The sequence below is a fragment of the Aspergillus brasiliensis genome (genome assembly GCF_001889945.1).
Source record: "Aspergillus brasiliensis CBS 101740 unplaced genomic scaffold ASPBRscaffold_9, whole genome shotgun sequence".
Taxonomy (NCBI): Eukaryota; Fungi; Ascomycota; class Eurotiomycetes; order Eurotiales; family Aspergillaceae; genus Aspergillus; species Aspergillus brasiliensis.
The window spans coordinates 452,451-477,031 of record NW_027137450.1 but is presented as its reverse complement, the minus strand read 5'-3'; the positions used below and the strand labels follow the sequence as shown (position 1 = coordinate 477,031).

Sequence of the window (24,581 nt, the reverse complement as noted above, 5' to 3'; positions counted from 1 at the left end):
AGGGCTCCATTCTGATCAGCGTCCTCATATGTACCCATGCGCAGTCTAGGGCGAGGCTGGTAAACACGGTCGGAGATTCCACACACCCTAGAGTAAGCCATTTCAAGAACGGATATTACACAGTCGAGAATTCCGGATTACCTGTGAGAAAACAGATTGTGGTAGAAATATTACCATAACTCGCAGGCATCACAGTGCATTGACAGGAGATAGTGACTAGTTAGTTGTTGTTGTTGTGCTCGATTGTACTCCATAGCAGGGGTTGGGCAGGTACCTGACGGGGGCCCGGCACGGTACAGCATCCATAGGTAGAAGCAACCTCCCATAGACCTACAGAGTAGTAGTAGATACTTACTACGGAGTACATGGATCATATCCAGGAGTTGCTTAGTAGTTTCCATGTAGATGAAACATGAATCAAAAGTTCATCTGATTGGAGACTGACCCATCTGCCCGGTTACAATTGAAAATTTACAAAGTCGGGAAGGCATGCTTAGTTAGTTACCATACGGAGCTGACAAACCCTGGAAAGTTACACCTTTTGGCACTCCCCGTATTGTGCCTGTATTACACAGCCGTCGTCTTCTCCCCCCGGGGCCTCCAGGAGGGATTGTCGGCTGGGCTGGCTCTCCAAGAGACTGACGCTGTCCTTAAGCCTCTTTCTTACTCTTGCCTCTGGAGGACAGGTTCCTTTTTTGCATGAGTTTCTTGGTTTTCTTTCTTCTCGTTTGCTTTGCCTTCGACATTCTTTCGTTAATGGCACACGAATGCATAATCCTCAATAACCCTCGATCTTTTCCCCCTCCGCTCGTTTCACCTTCCTGACTGCCTTGTGTTTGGGCGTCCCTTGGTGTTAATTGACGCTTCATTCCTTCTCGTTCACGTTTGACCTACTTAAGCGCCTACCAGCATAAATTGCAAGCCTGCATAGCCGTCGGCCCCTGTACATACGGCCTTCGATTTCCTACCGTACTTCAAAACAAATCCGCGACGGAAATAAACAAGTCGATTTCGCGAGCTGGCTGCGCTGCCGGAGTCCAGCTCGTCGCTGCGGATGCTATCTTTTCACCGATTTAGACAGCACCTCGCTCGTTTTATGCCCTCGTCAGGGCTGACAGTAGCCTAAATGGCTTCAATCGACTTGGGCGCGGAGTTCAATGAGAGTGGTAACGACATCCGGGAGGTGAGCAGCAACGTTTCGAAACCGACAAAGCGCCAACGATGGGCAACACAACGGAGAGCCGGCGCAGGCGGCACACGGAAGCGCGTTTCCATAGTGGATCGCTTGCATAAGAAGAACCTGGATGCGAAGGAGGAGATGCCGAAGCAAAGTACAGCCAATTCCCCTACGTCGATGAAATCACCTACTTCTCAGCAAACAAGTACAAGCACGGAAAGCCCCACGGGGTCTAGCAACAGACGCATCTACTTCAACATCCCTATACCGGAAAGCGAAAGGGACGAAGACGGCCGTCCCAGGGCAGCGTATCCTAGAAACAAGATTCGGACTGCAAAATATACTGCTTTGTCTTTCGTTCCGAAAAACATTTGGTTTCAGTTCCAGAACATTGCAAACATTTATTTCCTCTTCATCATTATTCTGAGTGTATGACCCTATCCTCGAGATATAGTGCAGAAGTACCGGAAAAGCTCATTGAAAGCTCTAGTTTTTCTCGATCTTCGGCGTCTCTGATCCCGCCCTGAACACCGTGCCTCTTATCGTCATCGTCGTGCTTACCTCGATCAAAGATGCCATCGAAGACTTTCGACGCACAGTCCTGGACAACGAACTAAACAACTCGCCCGTATATCGCTTAATAGACTGGACTAATGTGAACTCGACTGAGGATAATGTATCTCTCTGGCGTCAGTTTAAGAAAGCCTGTACAAGGGCGACGGTTCAGACGTACAGGGCGATGAAAGGCCTAGTCCAGAAAAACAAGAATATTCAGCAACAAGTCAAAGACAATAGGCGGTTGACGTTTATGACGACTGTGTCGCCAAGGGCTTCGATGTCTTCCGAGCAGGATGAGGACGACGCTATCCAGATGACTCCTGTTTCCACGCCAGCACCAGAGGCACGCCCAGACTGGCCACTTCCGGTTGGCAGCCATGAGCAGTTTTTGCACCCCGATAAATTGGCTCGCGACAGCTTGGCTACTCCAGCCCCTTCTGCCGCTCATCTACCAAAAGGCGGCAGTGTGGTGGATAAGTCAAAGCAGACTTTGGGCAATGCTCGTTTCAAGCGTGACTTTTGGAAGAATATCCAAGTTGGAGACTTTGTTCGTTTATACAACGGAGATCAAATTCCAGCCGATATTGTTCTGCTCTCCACTTCAGACCCGGATGGCGCGTGCTATGTGGAAACGAAGAGTTTGGACGGTGAAACGAACTTGAAAGTCAGGCAAGCTCTAAACTGCGGTCGTCAAGTTCGACACGCTAGAGATTGCGAAAAATGCGAGTTCGTGATCGATAGCGAGGCTCCACATCCGAACCTGTATGCCTACAATGGTGCCTTGCGCTGGGAACAGCGCGATCCAACCTACTCAGACGCACCTCGAAAGGAGATGGTTGAGCCGATAACAATCAACAACGTGCTCCTCCGCGGTTGTTTCCTTCGCAATACAGAATGGGCCCTCGGTGTTGTTCTCTTTACTGGAGAGGAGACCAAGGTCATGTTGAATTCTGGTGAAACTCCTTCCAAAAAGCCCCGGCTCGCCAAGGATCTTAATTGGAACGTCATCTATAACTTCATCATCCTATTTATCATGTGCCTTATCTGTGGCATTGGCAATGGGGTTGCCTGGGGTAAGCCTGATGCATCGCTTGACTACTTTGATTTTGGGTCATACGGAAGTACACCTGCTGTTACTGGTCTCATCACCTTCTGGGTCGCGGTCATCTTATTCCAGAACCTGGTACCTATTTCGCTATACATTTCGCTTGAGATTGTCCGAACGATTCAGGCTGTGTTCATTCACAGTGATGTGTTCATGTATTATGACAAGCTGGGCATGTCTTGTATACCCAAGTCTTGGAATATTTCTGATGACGTCGGTCAAATTGAATACATCTTTTCGGACAAGACCGGGACGCTGACTCAGAACGTCATGGATTTCAAGAAGTGTACCATCAATGGCGTCTCGTATGGTGAGGCATTTACGGAAGCTCAGATTGGCATTGTTCGACGGGAAGGAGGCGACGCTGATGCTGTGGCCGCGAGAGCCCGCGAAAAGCTGGCTGCCGATACAGTCATGATGGTTGACATGCTTCGCAAGATGTATGACAACCCTTATATGCGCGAGGAAAACTTGACATTTATAGCGCCAAGCTACGTTGCGGACTTGGGCGGCCAAGCTGGCGAGGAGCAACAGAAGGCAACAGAGCATTTCATGCTAGCTCTTGCAGTGTGTCATACAGTCATTACCGAGCATACTCCTGGTGATCCCCCTCAAATCGAATTTCAAGCGCAATCTCCAGATGAGGCTGCTCTTGTCAGCACTGCGAGGGACTGTGGCTTCACTCTTCTCGGCCGATCAAATGATGATCTTATTGTCAACGTCCTCGGCGAAGAAAGGACATATACGGTTCTCAATACCTTGGAATTCAACTCAACAAGAAAGAGAATGAGCGCAATTCTTCGCATGCCTGATGGTAGTATACGGCTCTTCTGTAAGGGTGCAGATAGTATCATCTATTCACGTCTGGCCCCAGGCAAACAGCAGGCGCTTCGGAAGACAACTGCAGAGCACTTAGAAGTATTTGCTAATGAAGGTCTGCGAACTCTGTGCATTGCATATAGAGACCTCAGCGAAGAAGAATATCGGGCGTGGAGCAAGGAACATGATCTGGCTGCTGCCGCGCTCACTGACCGTGAAGAGAAGCTCGAGCAAGTAGCAAGCGAGATAGAGCAAAACCTCATGCTTATAGGCGGTACAGCCATCGAGGACAGATTGCAGGATGGCGTTCCAGACACCATTTCGTTGCTAGCAGATGCAGGCATCAAGCTATGGGTTCTCACTGGCGACAAAGTCGAGACTGCTATCAATATTGGCTACTCGTGCAACCTTCTCAACAATGATATGGAGTTGATAGTGTTCAATGTTCCTGGGGACCAGCTACAGCGTGCATCACAAGAACTAGACCACCAGCTGCAGCGATTTGGACTGGTTGGGTCGGATGAAGAACTTGTTGCCGCTCGTCAGGATCATAGGCCGCCACCGCCAACACATGCCGTTGTTATTGATGGCGACACGCTCAAGTTGATGCTCGGCGATGATCTGAAGCAGAGGTTTCTCCTACTATGCAAGCAGTGTAAATCAGTTTTATGCTGTCGTGTCAGTCCTGCTCAGAAGGCGGCTGTCGTGCGGCTGGTCAAGAATGGTCTCAACATCATGGCTCTGTCAATTGGTGACGGCGCCAATGATGTTGCTATGATTCAAGAGGCTGATATTGGTGTTGGTATACTTGGTGAAGAAGGTGGCCAGGCAGCCATGTCCTCTGACTACGCTATCGGTCAATTTCGATTTTTGCAGCGCCTTGTATTGGTTCATGGAAGGTATTCCTACCGACGCATGGCGGAAACAACTGCAAACTTTTTCTATAAGGTACAGATTCCTCCACTAAGCCTCCACCTACAGCTAGCTGACCTACATTAAGAATCTGGTTTGGACGATTGCTCTGTTTTGGTACTCATTTTACAATAATTTCGACGGCTCTTACCTTTTCGACTATACCTATATCGTTCTAGTCAACGTCGCCTTCACATCATTGCCCGTTATCTTGATGGGTATATTTGATCAGGATGTTGACGACAAAATCTCATTAGCCGTTCCCCAGTTATACATGAGAGGTATTGAGCAGAAGGAATGGTCACAACTCAAGTTCTGGTATGACAGGATGCATCTTCCAGTGAAGCAATGACTAACAGGAATAGGCTTTATATGCTCGATGGCTTTTACCAGTCGATTATTTGCTTCTTCATGCCATATCTGTTGTACAGCCCGTCAACTTTCGTGCACTCTAATGGCAAGAACATCAATGATCGTACGCGAATGGGCGTCCTCGTGGGTTCCAGTGCGGTCATTGCCAGCAACACCTACATCTTGATGAATTGCTACCGCTGGGATTGGTTAACGGTATTGATCAATGTCGTTAGCTCCCTTCTTATCTTTCTTTGGACCGGTATTTACTCCTCAATGGAAGCATCAACAACTTTCTTCAATGCAGGGGCCGAAATGTACGGTTCTCTGTCTTTTTGGGTTGTGCTCCTGTTGACGGTCACGATATGCCTCCTGCCGCGCTTTACCGTTAAAGCGTTCCAAAAGGTTTTCTTCCCTCTAGACGTGGATATCATTCGTGAGCAGGTCTCTCAGGGTAAATTCAAGTTCCTGGACCAGTATGAAGGAACAGTTCCTCCGAAGGCGGCGGCGGCGGCAGCAGCAGCAGCATCTACCGCCTTTAGTGATGAATCGTCGACATCTTCAGACTTCGTGAAGCCCATTCAACCCAGCTTGAAACAAGACCCCTTTTCTGATGAACAGCAAATCTACTCTCCCTCCATTGTTCCGACCATCCACACTCACAGACCACGCGGAAGTAACGGGACAAATTATGCGTCAAGCCTTGACACTACTCGACTGCCCCATCCACAGCCAGTTGATTACATTCATCAATCATCTGAACGGACACGACATTCTTTTGAGAGAGTACAACATGGCTTTGGAGTGACCCACGACTATTCCGCAGGAGAGCTGACCAGGGAGTCATCCTTCGCTGGTGCTCATGAACCGCATAGCCCTCTCCATGGTCCTCACGACCCTCCGTTCCATGCGATATAATCTCGTCTCATATCTTACAGCGTACATAGCTCGATATCTTCCGCGCCTTTCATTCTTAAACCCTCTTTTTCTCAATGTTTCTGATGAAAACCCTGTCTCCTTTTTCTGTCCATGCAATCAATCTGTTACCCATTTCTGTTTGACGAGCAAATTCCCATATTCCCCGATAGAAGGCGTTCGGTTCAGAATTGGTTGGAGGTCTGGCGCAAGTGTGTTTTTTCATCTTCGTTTTATAACTCCTTTGCATTACTTTCATCAGCGCCTGGGGTCACCCCCAGTTCTTTCGTTCTACCTACGTTGAAGGCACTATGTGATGACAATAGGGCCTTCACACATCTCTTTCTTTCCTTCTAATTCCTGTACAAAGCCTTTCTACCAAATGCGCATTCACTCAAAGAACCTTTCTCCTTCTCCTTTATCCCTTCTGTTCAATCGATTTCGAGCATTTCCGCATATGTTTCTTGGATTGGTACTAGTACTTCGGAGCCGACACGTGGAAACGAATCATATGTGGGGTGGAGGTTATGGGTCTCATGTATTCTACTGAAGAGCTCAATGAGTACTGCTGATGCGGGTATCACTTCCGTAAAACTGTCTGCCTTGTATCCATCTCGAGACTGGTGATCGTGTGCAGTTTCATTCACCATCGCTCCCGGAGCTGATCTGTACCTTCTCACTCGGGCAAAGAAGCAGAAGCGGATCCTGCCTCGAGGCGCGTCAAGGCGCGTAAAGTGGCTGACCTCCCGGACTCACCGCCTTGAGTAATCTCCAATCATAACGACTGCAAGGACCGCGCCGATTTACTCCGTCCTTCATGTACTTTCACTCTTTGCGACTCTTATTCCCTTCCCTCGTTTCTTCTTCTGTCCTAGCAGACTCGGGGGTGCTTTCACTTGATTCAAAGCTTGGACGGGACGCAACCTCTCATTGCGGTCACTATCATCACCCCCAGCTTATTTAAAGTTGATCGGCTGGTTTGTGCTGAGCACATCCCGGCTCTCTCATTCCCGTCCCCCTCAGGTGTTTAGCTGCCACTGGTAGCCATGGTTTGATAGTAGGCTACTCTGGGGTGCTCTTATTTCCTGTTGTCACCAGAGAAAGCTTGTCCTTGGCCTCTTTCCAGGGTAATGTACTGTGTCCTGGATCTGAATCACTTTAGAACACAGTCATGGAATTTATGGATATAGTTGGGTGCGTATGAACCTCCTATTGATATCATACTCTACTGATACTAATGATTTTGATTACTATAGAGAGCTACAATCGCTCCCCGACAATATCCATATTCTGTGCCCCCGAAAGCACGATGATGACCATGCACGATACGACGACGTCAGCCAAATAGACGAAACCGGGAAGTCCGTTGCCGATCTAGTTTCGGAGGCCAACAATCGCAAGGAGAAATTCTTGTCATGTATGAGGATCTTGGCTTATAATCAAGAAGGAGTTGAAGATGTACAGACTTGGATCTGGCGAAAATTGGACGACTCGCTTGAGAAGTGCGACCTCTGCATTAAGCAATACTATACGGGAAAGATATGGCTTATGGAACATCTGAAGGAAAGCTATGACGATGAGGATATTGACAAATTTTCTCGCTTACTTGATGAATGGGACATCAAGCGGATTACAAGAAACCTCACAACGGCAACAGTGAAGCTTAAAGAAGTACCGCCCCAAGAGATCGGGCTCCATGTGTTGGATCGAGCTTCTCTACTATCAATATTTGAGACTCTGAGTTGTGATGCTATGCTCCGTAATGACAGCCTTCTGCAGGAGTATTTCGATGTACCATTCAGGTTGATACAGACAAAACGCAGTCTGAAAGTGTCTGACTACATCCCCGCCGTCACTCGATTTCTCTTTGATCCCAACCAAAACCGCAGTTTTTGGGCCATCCATTCTTGGATGCGATACCCTCGCCCCCCGACGACAATGGAGTTTGACTGGGCAGTCAAAGAAGGACTTCTTGATGCGCTAAGGACGGCTTCCCAGCAGCCAACGCAATTAGCTGTAATACAACGGCTGTGGCGTGGTATGCAACTTGTCGTAAGAAGATTAGACAAGGATCAGATCACCCATCATTTACGAGCGCTTGAAATTGATCCCTGCCGTCTTTCTGTGGACCACCTCGGTATCCAATCTCCTGGGCTACGCTTCCTCCTGAACACTATACAGATTTTCCTGGAAAAGGCTCCAGGTGATTTTTGGGATGCAATGCAAACAATATCTCCTCAAGCCATAATAGAGCTCGTCTTTTATAACCCTCAGTTGGACGCTTTCTTGATGCAAGCCACTGAGGGTGAGCCGTACGAGAAATCTGCAATGAAGGATATGTTGTCTTGGATTAGCCCATTCATGTCGTCACTGAAAGGTGCTCATCAACCTTCGGCTTGCAGATCCCTTGTTTATCAGCTTCTTGATCGATTGCAAGATGTGCGATATCCGAATCTCGCCCGTTACCATTGTTTTCATACCGGGCTAGTGATACTGCTCCATACTCTTCGCAGTTTCACTGACCATGAGTCGTCCAGGGGATCTGTGGAGCGCATTGTGTTGTCGGAGACTTTGGGCGTCGTAAGCGCCAACATTGAGACCATTCTAAAGCCCTCTCAGTTTGCGGTTGAGCAGGGTCGCCAGCGGGAAATAGCCTCTCTATGTATGGATGTCATTCGTAACACTCTTGCTCTCGAATGCCAATCGCTCAAGAGTGATTATGAAGTCATCCTCCGACATAATACACTGCAACATGGTGTGAGTACATATTCCGCTACGATCTGGGATGCAGTTGTCAAACATCTGCATCAAGATAATCTGGCCCTGTCAACGTCAGCATTGCTTGGAATCTTGCCGCTAGTCGGTCTCGAGAAGTTCCCCACAAAAGGAGAGTCTAGCCCGGAGAAGACGCATTTCAATGTCATATATGGGCATTTGACTCATCTCTCCTGCCAAATCATAGAGCGCCTTGCAGATTTCAGGCCCGAGCATCTTGATGAGCTTTTCAAAAGTCAAGACACTAGCAGTGCTCTGATTTCTGCTCTTTTCGCGGCAGATTTGAACACTTACCAGGCAGCTGTTGATCTCATCAAGAATGTTAGCGGTCAGTCTGCTCGGCGAGATGCGATCTCCCATCTGCTGCAATCCTTCTTCATCACGACCATGTATGGACTGAGTTGGTCCTTCCGACGGATCTCGAACATGAAAACCTTTGCCTCTGCCCCGAGAATGCTACACACAGGGACGGACATTGTTGATATTCTCTGCGATAGTCAAACAGGCATGCTCAGAACCCGCAAGCTCGCCGACCGCAGGGAAGTACTATCACTGCAGAAACTTTGGGAGTATCTCTGGCAGGCTTTGGCAACGATTTTCGACGAGACGGAGACATGGCACCTGAGAGGAAACGACAAGGCTGTGATGTTAGAGTTCTGTCGAGATACCATTCAGTTCGCAGATCTCCTGTTCGGGCAGTATGGCGTCTTCCTGAGCGCTATCGTCGACGCCGATCCAAGTCAAGAGAACTCTGCCCGCGAGAATTTTCTCAAGTCTGCAACCACAACCATGAGCGCAATGGTCAAATGGCTTCGACTGAAAGACGAATACTTAGCAACGACCTTGGTTGGGCTTGTGTCTAAGATTTTGCGACGCTTAGGGGAATTAAGCGTTACTACCGTGAAGCAGGATGCATTGAGTTTTATCGAGGGCGTGGCAGTAAACTCTTCCATCAAAACGATATTAACATTGCGCGAAAAGGCGGAGCTTGTACGAGCCCTTGAAGCTTACTATAAGAAGCCTGTTGTCACTGCTTCTACCGCCAGCCTCAAGAAGCAGAGCACGATCACGGCTTTCGCTAAACCAGCCGAGCTTTCAGCCACTCCCAGCCCGTCTAGATCTGCTGACGACTTTGATGATAACGTCCCAGATGATGTCTTGCTTCAGCTGTCCAGGTCTGTCGAGCTTAATAAGGAAAGGGTGGCCGCAGAAGCCAAGAAAAAGGCAGAAAGAGCTGCCAAGGCCCTCCCAGCGATCCCCAAACCATCTCCGGCCCCATTAAGACCGGCCGTGACCGTCCAGGCCTTCCGCGAGAAGCGTGAAAGAGAACGAGAGGCCAAGAAAAAGCGTGATATGGCTGAGCTAGCACGCCTAAAGAAGGGCCTTCCCGCGTTAGGCGTTGCTGAGCAAACCGCGGAACAGGGCTCTGGGCTTGCTGGGATTGGAATCAAGGGCAAGGATCATACTCCTGCTGAGAGTATGATGGTCTCATCTGGATCTGAATCTGAATCGGAAAGCGAAGATGAGCTTGACAAAGAACTCTTTGGGGCCAAAGCAAGGAAGCCTGATGCGGTCAAGGCATACGAGGAGAGCAAGCGGATGTCGTTAAAACAACAAGGTCCAGTCAAGAAGATCAAGCAGGTGCGGTCTGCAAAAGATATGCGCGCACGACTTGCGCCTGATCTCTCCTCTTTGCACCGCACCATCCTTGCTTGGGACTTCTTCGCGAATGGCGACCTTCCGCCGAACTCCGATCGTACTGATTACAGTTTAGTTTCTAACGCTTTCAGAGACCCTATTGAGTATCAAAGAACATTCGAGCCGCTTCTGATACTGGAGGCATGGCAAGGATTCCAGTCCTCAAAGGAAGAAGGTACATTCAAGCCTTTTGAGGTGAAAGTTGCCACGCGGTTGTCTGTGGATTCGTTCGTCGAAGTCAGTACGGCTATACCAGCTATGGAGGCCAAGGATTTTGGGCTCGGTGAGGCCGACATTGTCCTGTTGTCTAAAGCAAGCTCCCCGACCAGTGATTCATCGGCACCTCATTGCTTGGCTAGGGTCTCTGGCATCAATCGGAAGAAGGGAACGGTCGAAATTTCTTACAGAGTCAACCCCGGCAACCCTTTCATCAATTCTCTTGGTCCTGGAGCCACAATCTGGGGTGCAAAGATTACATCTCTTACCCCACTGGAACGTGAGTTCGGTGCACTTATGGCCTTGCAATATTACGATCTCTGTGAAGAGATCGTAAGAGCGAAACCTTCACCGATCCTGAATTACTCAGATGCCAGCCTTAACCCCATCGCAGACAATTATAATGTCAATTCCGCCCAGGCAAAAGCAATTAAGTCTGCATTGGATAATGATGCTTTCACTCTGATTCAGGGACCTCCAGGATCTGGAAAGACAAAGACGATCGTGGCACTCGTAGGTGCCTTATTGAGTAACGTCCTTGGCAATCAAGGTGTTGCTATCTCACGGCCCATGGGAAATACCAAGCCCGCTGGTGGGAGGACAACAACATCGAAGAAGCTCTTGGTATGCGCTCCCAGTAATGCCGCTGTTGACGAATTAGTCATGAGATTCAAGGAGGGAGTGAAGACGATACAGGGTCGTCAGGAGAAGCTCTCTGTTATCCGCTTAGGGAGAAGCGATGCTATCAATACCAACGTGCTTGACGTCACACTAGATGAGTTGGTCAACGCTAGGTTGAACCAGTCGGCACGCAAAGATCCAGGGGAGCGAGATTTGCAAAAGATCTACATGGAGCACAAAGCTGCCGATACCGCTTTCAAGGAGACTCGGGCTCGGATGGATCAGTGCCGAGCACAAGGGTTGCCCGTTCCTGCGGAGTTGGAGCGAGAATTCGATCTCCTAAAGAAGAAGAAGACACAACTGAGCCAAGAGATTGATAGCGCCAGAGACAAGAACCACTCGGCAGCCCGAGACGCTGAACTAACTAGGCGACGTATCCAGCAGGAGATCATCGATGGTGCCCATGTCATATGTGCAACGCTGAGCGGAAGTGGCCACGAAATGTTCCAGAATCTCAGCATCGAGTTCGAAACTGTCGTGATTGATGAAGCGGCACAATCCATTGAATTGAGTGCGTTGATTCCGTTGAAGTACGGGTGTTCAAAATGTATTCTCGTTGGTGATCCCAAGCAATTACCGCCAACTGTCTTGTCAAAGGTTGCTTCGAAGTTTCAATACGAGCAAAGTCTGTTCGTTAGAATGCAAGCCAACCACCCTAGGGATGTGCACTTGCTGGATATCCAATACCGTATGCATCCAGAAATCAGTGCATTCCCCAGTTCTGCGTTCTACGATGGTCGACTACAAGATGGTCCCAATATGGCCCAACTTCGTGTTCGGCCCTGGCATCAAAGTGAACTTCTCAGCCCCTACCGCTTCTTCGACGTGCAGGGGCTTCACCAGAGTGCTGCCAAAGGACACTCACTGGTCAACATAGCAGAGCTTAGAGTGGCTATGCAGCTGTATGAACGTTTGGTGACAGACTTCCGTGGCTTTGATTTCGATCGGAAAATCGGTATCATCACGCCATATAAGGGTCAACTGAGAGAGCTGAAGACACAGTTTGCTGCCAGGTATGGCAACGAGATCTTCAACAAGATCGACTTCAACACGACGGATGCTTTCCAGGGTAGGGAAAGTGAAGTTATCATCTTTTCTTGCGTGCGAGCCTCCAATAAAGGCATAGGTTTCTTGGCTGACATTCGTCGTATGAACGTCGGTCTCACACGTGCCAAGTCGTCACTCTGGGTTCTGGGAAACTCTCAGGCTCTGGTTCAGGGTGAGTTCTGGAATGGGTTAATTAAAGATGCTCGCCGAAGGAATGTATATACGGATGGTGATGTACTCAAGATCCTCCAGCGGCCACAGTTCACTGGGTATCAGAATGTCGACATGCTGGATGCGCAGAGCGAGGCTCCAGTGGTGCAGTCGCGGGCTGCATCGGCTGCATCTGTCTCACGACCTTCGTCAGCGTCCGCGCGTGACTCCCCATCAGTATCTGTTTCCGGACAGGAAACTCCCCCGGTGCCGCCCGATGGCCCGTCTGGCGGCGGAAATGGCCTGGATGAGACCCGCACGTGCGGATATTGTGGAAGTTTCGCTCACATGACACATAACTGCGATAATATTGACGCAAAAGATGCAACTAGGGGCACCTGCCACAGATGTGGGGAAACTGGGCACACACGGTTCTATTGTACAGCTCCGCGATGTGTGGAATGCGGACAGTTTGGACATGTCTCACGCGAGTGCCGATCCACTAAGACTCTACCAAAACATGAGAGATCCAAAATTGCGCGGGAAGAGTCCTATCACGTACAGAACCAGAAGCAGAGAACGGAGCGCCAACGACTCAGGCAACTCGGAGGCCATGATCCAAAGGTGCCTGTGGTCCAAGCTACGCCGAGTGATGATGGCCCGGCAAAGAGGAAACGTAACGACTCGCCACCGACAGATGCTTCGAAAGCCTCGCGGCCGCGGACTGATAAAGCAAACGCTCCTCCACCCGAGGCTCCCAAGGGCCCGCGACGCAGCAAGATTGATGCTAACATTCCACCCAGCACAGAGGTATGAGTGGGTAGTACACATGCTTGCGATAACAACTAACCACTTCTTGTAGGGACTGGTAAAACCATCCCGGGATGGTCCAGCATATGCTCCTCTTGACAAAGGCAAAGCCATCAACGGTCCTCGACCCGGATCAGGGCCCGCCAACGTATGTTTGGGACCCATATGAGCATATGACACACTATTTACTAATCTGATTTCTCCTGTAGACACCCCCACGTTCTGGACCCCCAAGACCCGGCAATGGCGCTCGACCTCCCCCGATGCGGAAAAAGAAGGAAGCCGATCCATTCATTAGGCCAAAGCGGAGATAGATAATGCGATGCCTCATGGCAGTTTGGCATATCCTGCAACCTCGCTATGTTTCTTTTCCATTCTTTTTTACTTTTGGCAGACCTATCACACAGTCCATGGGTCTAATGACCGACAGTATGACATGTTGGTCCTTTACTTGCATGCATATGAGCGAGCATGGCGGGTTTTTAGTGCTTTTTTCCCCATTATGTTTCATTGTGTATATGCATTCGGGCCCTCTTGCTTGAATGTCGCGCTTCTTTATGTACACTTTCTTTTTCTCCTTCAGGGTTAAGGTTCAAAGGCTCGTGAGCATATGGAATTCTGGAATGTCGAAGAAGGCCAGAGTTTCAGTGGCGTTTTTGTTTAACTTGGGGATTGCCAAAATCTGTTCTACTTTGTCTTTTCTTCTTCTTCTTTTTCTTTTGGACAGAGGACAAGTGATGGCGGTAGAGGCTGGCAAAGTGTGCTTGTCCAAAACATACCCTTAGATGTGAATGGCCCCCCCGGCTTTGGCATTTTCCTCTCTGCGTCTTACCCCTTTCAGGCTAGATGAGGTCCATGTGGAGGAAGATAGTCTTTGGCAGATGGGAGGCCTATGCCCTGTGATGGGCATGGACTATTTGCATGGTGTCGATAGGAGCACGTATCAATGTGAGCTGACAGGCAACAGTTGCAGGTGCGCTTGACGACGATCAGAGCCTGATCGGAGAAAACCCGACCATCATCCTTCTGCTTCTATGCTGTCATCTTCGGGGATGGCATCTTGCATGGCCCTGGGTGGACGATTGTGGAACATGGATTGGAATCTGATCTGGTGTTCTGTCCTCAACGAGGAGGGGGAGGTTCTGCTCTCTCGAACCAGCGTCGAGGCACACTAGAGCGATGACGACAGATCACTCGTAAGCCGATTGAAAGGAAGGAGTCTTCGATTGCGATTGCGACTGCGACTCTGATTCCTTTCCCTATCTTGTAGACATTTACGACGGGTCGGAAGGGATCCCCGGAGACACGACACGCACCTGGGGACCAGTCGAATTTCCAGTTGTCTGTCCCGTAGATCAGTTCCTTCAAGTTGTGTCTGTCAGAGCCGGAATCGGACGGGATGAGAAGGACTGACTGGGTCGTCTGAGTTGTCTAGCAGGTGGGCCACCAGGATCGGCTCGACAGACATTGCAGCTCTTTCTTCTAAGTACTGTAGCGTACTGTGTAGCCATGTCCTATCTACCCGACCCGTCCTCCACAACTACTACTAGTTAGTACTACGACGGCTAGACTAAGTCGAGTAAGTAGGAACTGGATGTGAGTGTACGCGGGATGCAACATGGAAAAGGCAGCAAGCAGCATGCAGGTGTCCACCTTGCGGCTGTGCGATCGGAGAATTTTCTCTTCGGACAACACACGGACGGTTGTCGTTCAGCAGGTCATCGTGAGGGTCGCGAATGAAGGACGAGTGGTTCCTGGTGGAGGACGAGCGTTGCATGAACTATCTGCTGCAAGGGAGAGCCACTAGTTTTGGATCTTCTCAGTCTCCAGTTCCTTTTTCCACTTTGGTCGTTATGCAGTCTCCCGGTCGTCTGCTCTTTTCTTTCTTTCTCTCACATCTGCTGGTTAAACTTTCCCGACGTCTTCTCCTCCTCCTCCTCCTCCTCCTCCTTCTTCTTCTCCAAATCTTCAGATTCCCTTTCTCCTCCGCCTCTCCTCCACCCCCCACTCCCAATCGACACTATCTCAGTATGCGTCTACTCTACGGCTGCTAGTTAGTCCGGACATAGGGGCAAGGATGTGGAGCAACAGAAGCAAACATGCCGTCCGTCAGGTCCCTGAACACGAACCATCGCTTACGGCCCACTTCTTGGCTGGGAAGGAGAGAGAGAGAGAGAAAGAAAGAAAGAAAAAGAAAAAGAAATAGGGAATGGGTTTCGGGGAGAGAGGAGAGGGAAGGAAATGCCAGGGTTCCGATGGAAAGCAGAGCTTGATGGTGCTTATCCCAGCGGCTCATTCTTTGTTTGGCAGGTCGTCATTGCCGTCGATAGTCGTGAACGCTATTTCATTCATCAAAAGAGGAGATGGTTAAGAAAGAAATAACTACTTTTTAAACTTCCAATCACCGCCCAATCGGTTACTTACTTGCGTGGGTAGTACTTAGTCGGTGGTAGTAGTAGTAGTAGTGAATGCCGGAGACATTGATTGATTGATTGCTTCCATTGATTGATTCCCGAGCTAGCTTAGGTGATATTTCTGGACAGGCAGGGGATAACTATAGAGAGAGAAAGAGAGAGAGAGAGAGAGAGAAGGTTCAGTTTTGTGGTGGTGATTTACACCGTTACTTTTCGATTTATTGATCTGTTGGTGCCTCACTCACTCACTGCCCGACGACGGTAATAAGAATCTCTCCGGGGAGGGTCTTCCTTCGTAATGATCGACCCAAATTGCTGGGATTGACCGGCAAGGGCGTCTCATGTTGTCCTACGTGAACTCCGTACAATCTGAGGGAAGGAGTGACCGATGGATGGATGAATGGAGAGTGATGATCGTAAGAGCGTTGGGTGGAGACAGACCACCACGACAATTTCTATCATTAGTTAATGAGAGGGAGGGAAGAGAGGATCCAGAATCCATCCCATTTCCAAGCCATGTTCCGGATGTGATGTGTAACCTCGTCTGTTACTATAGAATCCCGAGGAGGATTATCTCTTTTTTCTTCTTTTTGGTTTACTTAATTAAGTAGATAGAGAAAAGAAAAATAAATTGAATTGAATTAATCTAAAGTAGATAGATAGATAGATAGAGTGATTGTTGGGGGTGAAAATAACTACCAACCCACTGCTAAAGTGACTAGTGAGGACTACTCAACCAGACCAGTTTCTAGTTGGTTGGTTGATTCGTTCGGCATGAAACTTTTTTTGAACTTGCCAATCCCCACTTTCTTTGGCTATCTTGTCTGTGCATCTGTCACATTTCTTCTTCCCTTGGACCTCTCCCTAAATTTGGTCCATGCCTTACGGTCTGCCGATGATCCACAGATGATACCTCACATTCATCCCATCCCTCTTTTTGCTCTTCTCGGGATTGTTCTCGCCAAACCGTTAACTGCCTTTCGGGACCAACTCGAACCCCTCTCTTGTCTTGATCCTCTTTGGTTTCCCCCCAAGGAGGAGACGGAGAGCCACAGATAGAGTAACTAAGTGAGTGAGTGAGTGAATGAGTAAATGCGAGAAAAAGAGAGCTAGACACACACAGAGAGAGAAAGAGAGAGCTTGGACCTTCTCTTCCGCCTCTCCCTTTCCCCTCCTCATCCTCTCTCTCCCCTCTCTCAGTCCTCTTCTTCCCCCCTCTCTGCCAATCCCCCATCATGTATCCCTTACTTGTAACGGTTCGCAGGAATAACTGGCTGGCAACCGCTGAAGACAGGAGTCGGCGACAAGTTTCAACGTCACACGAGACTGGAAGCTGAATGCCGATCCGAGAGCCCGCAGGATTGCTCTCTCTCTCTCTCGCTTTCTCTCTCTCGCTCTCTCTAGCTCTCTCGCTCTCCTCTGCACGGCCAGTCCGTCAAACAATTCCCGGAGAGACTCCACTAGAATCTAGAGAAAAATCGATGAATGACTGATTCAATTTGTTGGTCTGACAGGGATCAACTGGTCCTGACTCAATGCAGCCCCGGTTCTGTGCAGCTGGCCAACAGGAAATCCCCCAACGAACTGGCCCGGCTATCTAAGGAATCTAGTATCTATCCAACTGGACTAATGAGCTAACGTAGCTAAAGTAGCTAAATGCAAACTAAAGCAGCTCTTCTTCCAGGCTAGTGACTCGGGGCTAACGAAGTGCAGCCTGGACGATCCCAGGAGCATGGATGACGAAAATCAGCGAGATGAGCGCGCGCCTTGCAATGTATCATCATTGACTTGACAGGAGGAGCCCTGCTCAGCCGAGCAAATAGTCGCTTGCTGGGCTGCTTCTTCTTGTCATTCGACGCCATCATCGGCCTCCTTCCCCCGATCGAGAGCGCCTGGCACGGACTCGATCACTGCCTCTCTAACGTTTTCTTTCCTTTTTCTGGTTGTTTGGGATCCTTTCTGCTCGTCATTTCTTTTTCTTTTTTTTCCCCAAGATATTCTTTATTTTTATTTTTTGAGAATATCCTTTCCTTTTCTTTCTAATTTTTTTTCTGATTTACTGATTTTCTTTTTCTTTTTCTTTATTTTTCTCTGCTTCACAGTAACTAACTAATTAGTATCCTCGCGCTGACTTCGTAGTCCCTTCTTCTCCCCCGTCTCCCTTGGTGTTCAACCAATAATGACTCCACCAACCTTGCTTGCTCCCCTCCTCCCCCCTCCCCTTTCACCTGTTCTTGTAGGGCCCTTGAATGCCTGCCACCCTTGTTCTTAGGCCCCGGTTACACTATCTAGATCCAACTCTATCGTTCAAGCTATCGGGAACGAGGAAGGCTCGTCATTTGACGATGCATCAACTCCACATACGGAGGGGACATCGTTAGCCCGTCACACCTTACCAGGGTGTAGTACAGTGCACACACCTCCACCCCCCCCGGCTCCTAACAGCAAGGGCCTGACAGCTCCTCGAGATTTCCGTGTGAACCCTTCATAAAAACCGGCTTCTCCTCTCTCCCCTGGACTGGCCTTTATTTTCTTCTTTTCTTTGCCGGATAGCTTGCTTCTCGCTCCGGCGTTGGCACTTGCATTCCTTCACTCCTCTTTTGTATATACATACATGCATGTCTCTCACCAATTGCATCATTACTTCTATTCCCGCTTTCACTACTACTTTGTCTGTCTACAACCCTCCTCGAGTGAACTATTAGTATTGCTTGGATGTCCCTCATTGTCCTTCTGTCGGATACTCTCAGTTCTTCGAAGCGGATCACCATTCCTTACGTTCGGACAGGCTAGACTGTTGACTGTCCGTTGTTGCCATTGACCATCCTTCAGACTACCCGAGTGGCGGGAGATTCGCCTACAGACCCAGCAGCTGGAGAGCAGCTGCAAGTCCCATGCAGCAGAGCAACGGTTCCCATGACAGCTTAATAGCCCCGAGTCCAATTGTTCCCACTGGTCGGCCGAGTTCCCTGAATACCTCCAGAAGCGCCTACACCATGTCGTCCCTGGTACACGAACCTCGGCAGTCCCGGGATACCATGCAATCCTCCGAACATCTCGATCTGCGAGATGAGAACGCAACCGATTTCGCCAAGTTCATCGAATCGCAAGGCCCAATCACCGGATCCACGGGTGCCCGGGAGATGCTCAAGGCGGGCCAGAGACGGCTTCGACAACTCGCCCAACGCCCGAAGAAGAGTAACGACCCCAGGACCAAGGCCGAAGAGTCCGCGCGGCAATTGCTGGCCCTTCAGGAAGGAGGCTTTTTGCCGACGAATATCTCTGTGCCGGCTGGAGCACCACCTCCCAAGCGGTCGAGCCACAAGAAAAGCCTGGACTCGAGTCGATCTTCCTCCCGCTCCATTTCCAACCTCAGCTTCATGGCGAACTCGAGAAGGGATGTAGAAAGCATTGGACAGCCGTGGCTCACGGACCCGCTCGAAAAGAGGGACAAACCGGAGGTTAGAACAAACCACTTGTCTGCGCTGGATCTACGGGAGCTGACATCTTTGGTGGAGGCTGCGGTGACTATTCCCCCGCGCTTCGATGACGCCAATCCCCCGCCGTACCAGCCACCCACGCCAGCAAAGGATGCCAAAGAAACTGCACAGCGCGGGAGCCAGGACTCTGCTCTTGCAGTTACTGTCACCGACACTACATCCGGATCCAAGGAGCAACAGTCACTCGAACCGTCGCTTGAACCCAACGGCGTGACGAACCTCAACATTCACGATGATAGCAGCGGAGAGAAGATACCCGAGACAAAGCCTCTGGATAATGTGCCAACCGATGGAAAGGCATCAGACAAAGACCTGGTAGGTAAATCCCTCGCGATTCTGATCATGCACGTCTAACATCGTGCAGTCTGGTCTCAAGCCAGATGAAGGTGCAAAGTCTCCAGGTCTCGTGATCGACTCGGAGGCAGCCAACAAGCCTGCCACGAGCTCGTCTGGAAGCTCCTCAACTTCGACGAGCCAAACCACTCCTTCTCTCAAGCTTTTCCCCGACACCATGCCCCCGCGCAATTCGAGTAAAGGGGCCTGGCGCATCTCCAATGCTCGCCCGCTCGCTCTCAATAGGCCTCTCCCTGCGAGCCACGATTCGGAGCATGATAGCACGGATTCAAAGAAGGAATGTCCCCAACCGACTGATAGCACCACAGTCAAAGATGGCTGTGGTGCTCAGGAGGTATCCGAGACGACCCAATCTACTACTTCTGTTGATGTTGGGAAACCTGACGGGGAGCCTTTGGCAGGCGTGGCGAGCGAAAAGAATTCGCAGAAGAAAGGGTCTCGCCGACCTTCGTCCCTGCCAATGTGCACAATCGATGCGTTTCCCCTGCCAGCACCTATGAGGCCCCTTCCTTCGCTGCCCGAATCAACGGCAGCCAATGGTGCTCATAATCGCAGCGGCTCTAGCAGGTCTGCACCTCTTGCGAGACTGGTGTTGGACGAGAGAAACCAAGCCTCTCATGCGCATGATGAATTGGCCAAGTCAGGCACAACGGTCATGTCTAACCCCCTTCCCTTGGTACGGGCAGGACAGAGTCGAGCCGAACGAGTTCATGCATTGAAGATGAGAGACATGTCGGCGAGCCGTCTCTATTTGAAGGATTCGGAGACCCTTCGCGAGGAGGAAGAGGATCAGTCTCCTAAGAATGTGAAGGAACTCGAAGAAGTAATGACTCAGGAGCGTGGAGAGGCACTAGCTCCTAAGCCTGAGTCTGAAAAGCCGGCGAATCGCAACATGCGCTATCAGCGAAAGGTTGCCTCTGACCCTCCATCTCCGCCGCCGCTCTCCCCTCCGCCCTCAAAGCCATCACGACATCAAATCAGCCAATCTATTGGCAAGCGTTACTGCAGCACGCCTCTTACAGGGAGTGCGGTATTGGCGAGGGATTCCGAGCCGCAGCTGCTCCCTGGCTACAGAGACGCCCCGGTTCGTCGGAGTAGTAGCACTCGAAGCGTGACCTCTTCGCATGAGAGAGCGAGAAAGGAGCAGGACACTGTGAGCCGCTCCGATATTCCCATCCCATCTTCCGACGACGAGTGCACCAGCGCAAGCGCGCGCCAGGAGCAAGCCCGTCCAACTTCTGGCCGACGCCGACGCATGAGACCAGCACCCCTCACCATGAATGAGCACCGCTCACAAAAGATGCGCGCGACCAGGCGGTCTTCCGACTACTGTCTGTCGCCGGGAAGCCACCGCACTCGTGCTTCCGGACGGGCATCACCACAGTCGCATCATACTCAGAGCTCGTATTATTCTCGGGACTCACGAAGCTCCCACCACGACACGATCAAGGCTCTTGAAGGGCGCATTGCGCACCTTGAACGACAGAACAAAATCCTCCAGGCGGCGCTCATGGCTGCGTTGGACGTGGGCAATGTGGAAAGCCTGCTTGGCGGATCTGCTACCTCTCTATCTACTTCGGCGAGCACGCCCGCCACAGGACGGTCTTTTTCGTCTACGAACAGCTCTAGCTTGGATGAGTCGATAGTGGATGACCGTCGGCGCAGCCGCAGACGGCAGCCACCCTACCGTCCAACCAGCTGGATAGCGAGCCCGGTCTCCAGCAGACGGGGAAGCTACGATACAGAGGACAGTGAGAATGTAAGGGAATTGGAGGATATGATTGAAGATTTTGATATGGACTGGATGTCCGAAAGGTCGAATCCTGAGAGCTTTCAGATGTCCTGAAGTTGATGCCAAATGGTGTAATGGCGATTGTTGATGTTTTTTTTTTTTCCCACGCTCTTTGAGATGTCCGATCTTAGGATGAGGATTGATGCGCGTCCCTGGTGGATGGATCTTGTCTTCGATGTCATTCCCTGTTACTTGCAGATATTTTCCTATGTTGTTTTGTTGCACGATACCACTTTGTTTTCAATTAGTCCGCTTTCATTTTGAATGAACATACTCTATTTCTTATTATCATGCTTCGAACATTCGCAACACCATCGTTACTAAGAGTCGCTTCTCATGCAATTGAGAATTTCATATATATTGAGCGAAACTATTCATTGCCAAACAGTAGATAATACTGTAACTCTCTAAGGAGACCCGCAAGGGGTCCACCGTGTAGTTTCATGATGAGTTGTGCTCCAGTCCAAAGCAGCGAGCGCAAAGACCACGGCTCGAACCTAAGGCCACGCACCAGCGCAACTCCGGAGAATTGTTGATCACCACCACCAGCGCAACTCCCAACTTCCTACCAAACCAAGAAACTCCCAACCTCTACACCAGCTACACGATCCAACACAAAAGCATGCGATAATAGATTTCTCCTCCAACCCATACACAAAACTCCCACCACACACACTCACCAAAAGCCACTCCCAACAAACAACACAATGACACTTCTACCACCACCGACAACAACAACAGTACGGTCTTTCCCCTCCCCCTCTTCCCCCCCTCACACCAACCAACAAACAAACTCCATACCCGCAAACAACAGTCTAACTTCAATAATGGGATAGACACAAATTCCTCAACATGTAACCGCCCTCCTCTCGCACCTCACCTCCCGCCCTGGCGTCCAATCCACCTTCATCCTCTCCCGCAAAGACGGCTCCATTATCCAAAGTACCGGGCTATATGCCAAACCAACACCTCCTCCTTCTCCCCCAACTGCACAGCAATCACCGCGCAATGAGTCCATCTCTGCACCTAATACTACCACTGCTGTAGACGGAACCGAGACCGAGACCGAGCCGCAGACCGAAAATGAAGCTGGAACGGAGCCCGCACCCACTGAGACGGATGCCACGCAACCCGCGTCGACGAAACAGCCACAACAGCAACAACCGAAAGAAGGAGGAGGAGGGGCAACGCAACCGTATCAGCCTTCGCAGGGCGAGGCTTTAGCGGCGCATATTTTTGCGTTTGTGGCTAGTGCGTCGGAACTTAGTCTTGCGCTGTCTGGGGCGGAGGATGATGGGGATGGGGATGCGGTGGTTAGACAGGTTAATGGAGGGGTGCCTGGGGATGGGGGAAGTGGTTCTGGTGCTGGTGGTGCTGGAGAGAAGGAAGAGAGCGATGATGAGGTCAAGTTGTTGAGGTTGAGGACGAAGAAGCATGAGATTGTGGTCGTGCCGGATAGGAAGTTCTTGCTTTGTGTGGTGCATGATGCCCATCATGGGGGTGCTGGGGCGGGTGGGAGTGGGAGTGCTGCTGGGGGGAGGAGGTAATTGTTGATACTTGCTGTGACAATAGGGAGTATCATGGTTTGGGGGTGGTTAATGGATGGTGATAGGGGTGGTGGCAGTGATGGATGGATGGATATACCCGGTGTGTTTATCGTGTGTCTTAGGGTTAATGCTGGTGTGGTAGTAGTGGCTTACTTCTTTGTGTATGTTGTTGAATATATTGGTTTAATTCGTGACTCTGTTCATGCAGCAGCACTTCACTGGTGAAGAGGTTCTCGGTGTGGGCCAGTATCGAATGAGAGAAGGTTCATACGGGAATGATACGAAGGTGAAAGGCTTCTCGGTTGTCACGGCGCTGCGATAGTGACGACTAAGCAGTATAGCAGTGACGACTCAGCGATTGCGATGAATTAGATACGTGAATCCCGCTGCCTGATCAACACCAACTTCACGTCTCAACACGTACTTCACGTTCACACTTCACGCTTCATTATCACCGTCACTGCCTCTCAAATGGATATAAAAGGACTCTCCCTACTCGTCTTCTCCTTGTTCCTGATTCTCCCCAGGTCATCTCATTGCAGGCCTCGAGCTTCCTATTTGGATATATCATTATAATCTCCTTTCCTATATACAAGAGCCCCGTCTTATACTACTATCGAGGCATCATATCCATCATACTATTATCCACAAAGCCACCACAAGTCTAGAGACAGTACATGCTGCTCAGCTGCCCTGCAGCTGAATACTGTCTTTGGGCTCTGGTATGTTCAGGACAGAAGCTGCTTAAGCGTTCCTGACACTGTCGACAGTGATATATAAGCTTCATAAGAAGAGATGTCGCTCCCAACTCCACTTCCTTCTTCATAACACTTGCCTACCATACTCCATTATGAGGGAACCTGCATGGGCGTCTTGATTCTGTGTGGCACTCATACACAAACTTGGCAAGAACATATTCATCAGCCTGGGAACTAGGCAGAACCAAGCAACTTGACTGAGCTCTACAAGCAGTCGAGGAAAGGAACCTTTTCTCGGAAATCCATGGTAGCTGAGCCTGGACGCAAGAACAGATAAAGGGTCCAACTGAACATCCCAATCACTGTCCTTGCCAAAACTTTGCGGCAGATTCTCGAGCTGCTTCGACCTAGATAAGGAACCGCTTCTCTACGACGCTCTCATGATGGGGTGGCGGAAGCTGCCTCGCAAGAGGCATTATATACGATATAAGCTTTGAGACATCTCTCGACATTGGGGTACTTTATACCCTGTCTCATTATAAGTGGCTGGCATCTTGGCCTGTGCTACGGTCGCTCCTACATGAAGTTACGCTACGCAACATGCTCGCATCATCCATTCTGGTTTGATTGGGGCTCGGTTCAAAGGTATTGCGGCTGCAATGATCCAAGCTACGCGTACATCAACAGAATATGGTACTATCTAGAAGTACTCATGGATGAGTGTACAGGCTCCGAGGGAAGATAACAGGCAATAGGCTGTCTGACCCGGATTAAGAAAGTGTTTGAATCCAATCAAGGCCCAATACTGTTTGCCTTTGAGGAGAAATGGCTGCCTCGGAATCCGGTGATTGCAGAAGCCTGACTATGGCCAGCTGCGTGCTGACGCCCACGAAATGATGTCGAATCCCTTATTATATATAGGGAACTGCTCCGGATACACCCTGGTGAGAAACAGGCAGGCTTGCTGCGAGATGAAGCAGCTAAAGCCGTCATACTGGACATATCAATGTCATCGCTGGGAAAAATTAAACCAGAATCCCGGTTTGAACGTATGCATGCGGA

General features: G+C 50.0%; 5 protein-coding genes across 5 annotated transcripts; 4 read left to right on the top strand and 1 right to left on the bottom strand.

Annotated features, from left to right (window-relative positions):
* Nucleotides 1–1,126: 1,126 nt before the first annotated feature.
* On the top strand, nt 1,127–5,840 carry ASPBRDRAFT_130002 (uncharacterized protein; the record flags this gene model as incomplete). Its single annotated transcript, XM_067618189.1, has 4 exons — nt 1,127–1,606; nt 1,668–4,607; nt 4,660–4,889; nt 4,937–5,840. The coding sequence occupies 4 exons, from the start codon at nt 1,127–1,129 to the stop codon at nt 5,838–5,840; spliced, it is 4,554 nt and encodes a 1,517-aa protein (XP_067477174.1).
* Nucleotides 5,841–7,008: 1,168 nt separating this feature from the next.
* ASPBRDRAFT_197634 (putative tRNA-splicing endonuclease) lies at nt 7,009–13,528 on the top strand (the record flags this gene model as incomplete). Its single annotated transcript, XM_067621123.1, has 4 exons — nt 7,009–7,031; nt 7,094–13,214; nt 13,267–13,362; nt 13,424–13,528. The coding sequence occupies 4 exons, from the start codon at nt 7,009–7,011 to the stop codon at nt 13,526–13,528; spliced, it is 6,345 nt and encodes a 2,114-aa protein (XP_067477173.1).
* Nucleotides 13,529–16,307: 2,779 nt separating this feature from the next.
* On the bottom strand, nt 16,308–17,089 carry ASPBRDRAFT_645363 (uncharacterized protein). The gene has a single exon (XM_067628478.1). The coding sequence runs from the start codon at nt 16,863–16,865 to the stop codon at nt 16,464–16,466; it is 402 nt and encodes a 133-aa protein (XP_067477172.1). The 5' UTR covers nt 16,866–17,089; the 3' UTR covers nt 16,308–16,463.
* Nucleotides 17,090–18,396: 1,307 nt separating this feature from the next.
* ASPBRDRAFT_645339 (uncharacterized protein) lies at nt 18,397–21,486 on the top strand. The gene is made up of 2 exons (XM_067628477.1): nt 18,397–19,443; nt 19,493–21,486. Exons 1-2 carry the CDS (start codon nt 18,523–18,525, stop codon nt 21,326–21,328), a joined length of 2,757 nt encoding a protein of 918 aa, XP_067477171.1. The 5' UTR covers nt 18,397–18,522; the 3' UTR covers nt 21,329–21,486.
* A 342-nt stretch (nt 21,487–21,828) lies between these two features.
* ASPBRDRAFT_208627 (uncharacterized protein) lies at nt 21,829–23,158 on the top strand. The gene is made up of 2 exons (XM_067621836.1): nt 21,829–22,014; nt 22,111–23,158. Exons 1-2 carry the CDS (start codon nt 21,982–21,984, stop codon nt 22,819–22,821), a joined length of 744 nt encoding a protein of 247 aa, XP_067477170.1. The 5' UTR covers nt 21,829–21,981; the 3' UTR covers nt 22,822–23,158.
* Nucleotides 23,159–24,581: the final 1,423 nt, after the last annotated feature.

What these genes read in the sequence shown, in the direction of transcription:
- ASPBRDRAFT_645363 (XM_067628478.1), bottom strand. Translation starts at nt 16,865, where the DNA reads ATGATGGGGGATTGGCAGAGAGGGGGGAAGAAGAGGACTGAGAGAGGG.
- ASPBRDRAFT_645339 (XM_067628477.1), top strand. Translation starts at nt 18,523, where the DNA reads ATGCAGCAGAGCAACGGTTCCCATGACAGCTTAATAGCCCCGAGTCCA. An exon ending in AGGCATCAGACAAAGACCTG is followed by an intron (nt 19,444 to 19,492) that starts GTAGGTAAATCC and finishes AACATCGTGCAG; the next exon opens with TCTGGTCTCAAGCCAGATGA.
- ASPBRDRAFT_208627 (XM_067621836.1), top strand. Translation starts at nt 21,982, where the DNA reads ATGACACTTCTACCACCACCGACAACAACAACA. An exon ending in CACCACCGACAACAACAACA is followed by an intron (nt 22,015 to 22,110) that starts GTACGGTCTTTC and finishes ATAATGGGATAG; the next exon opens with ACACAAATTCCTCAACATGT.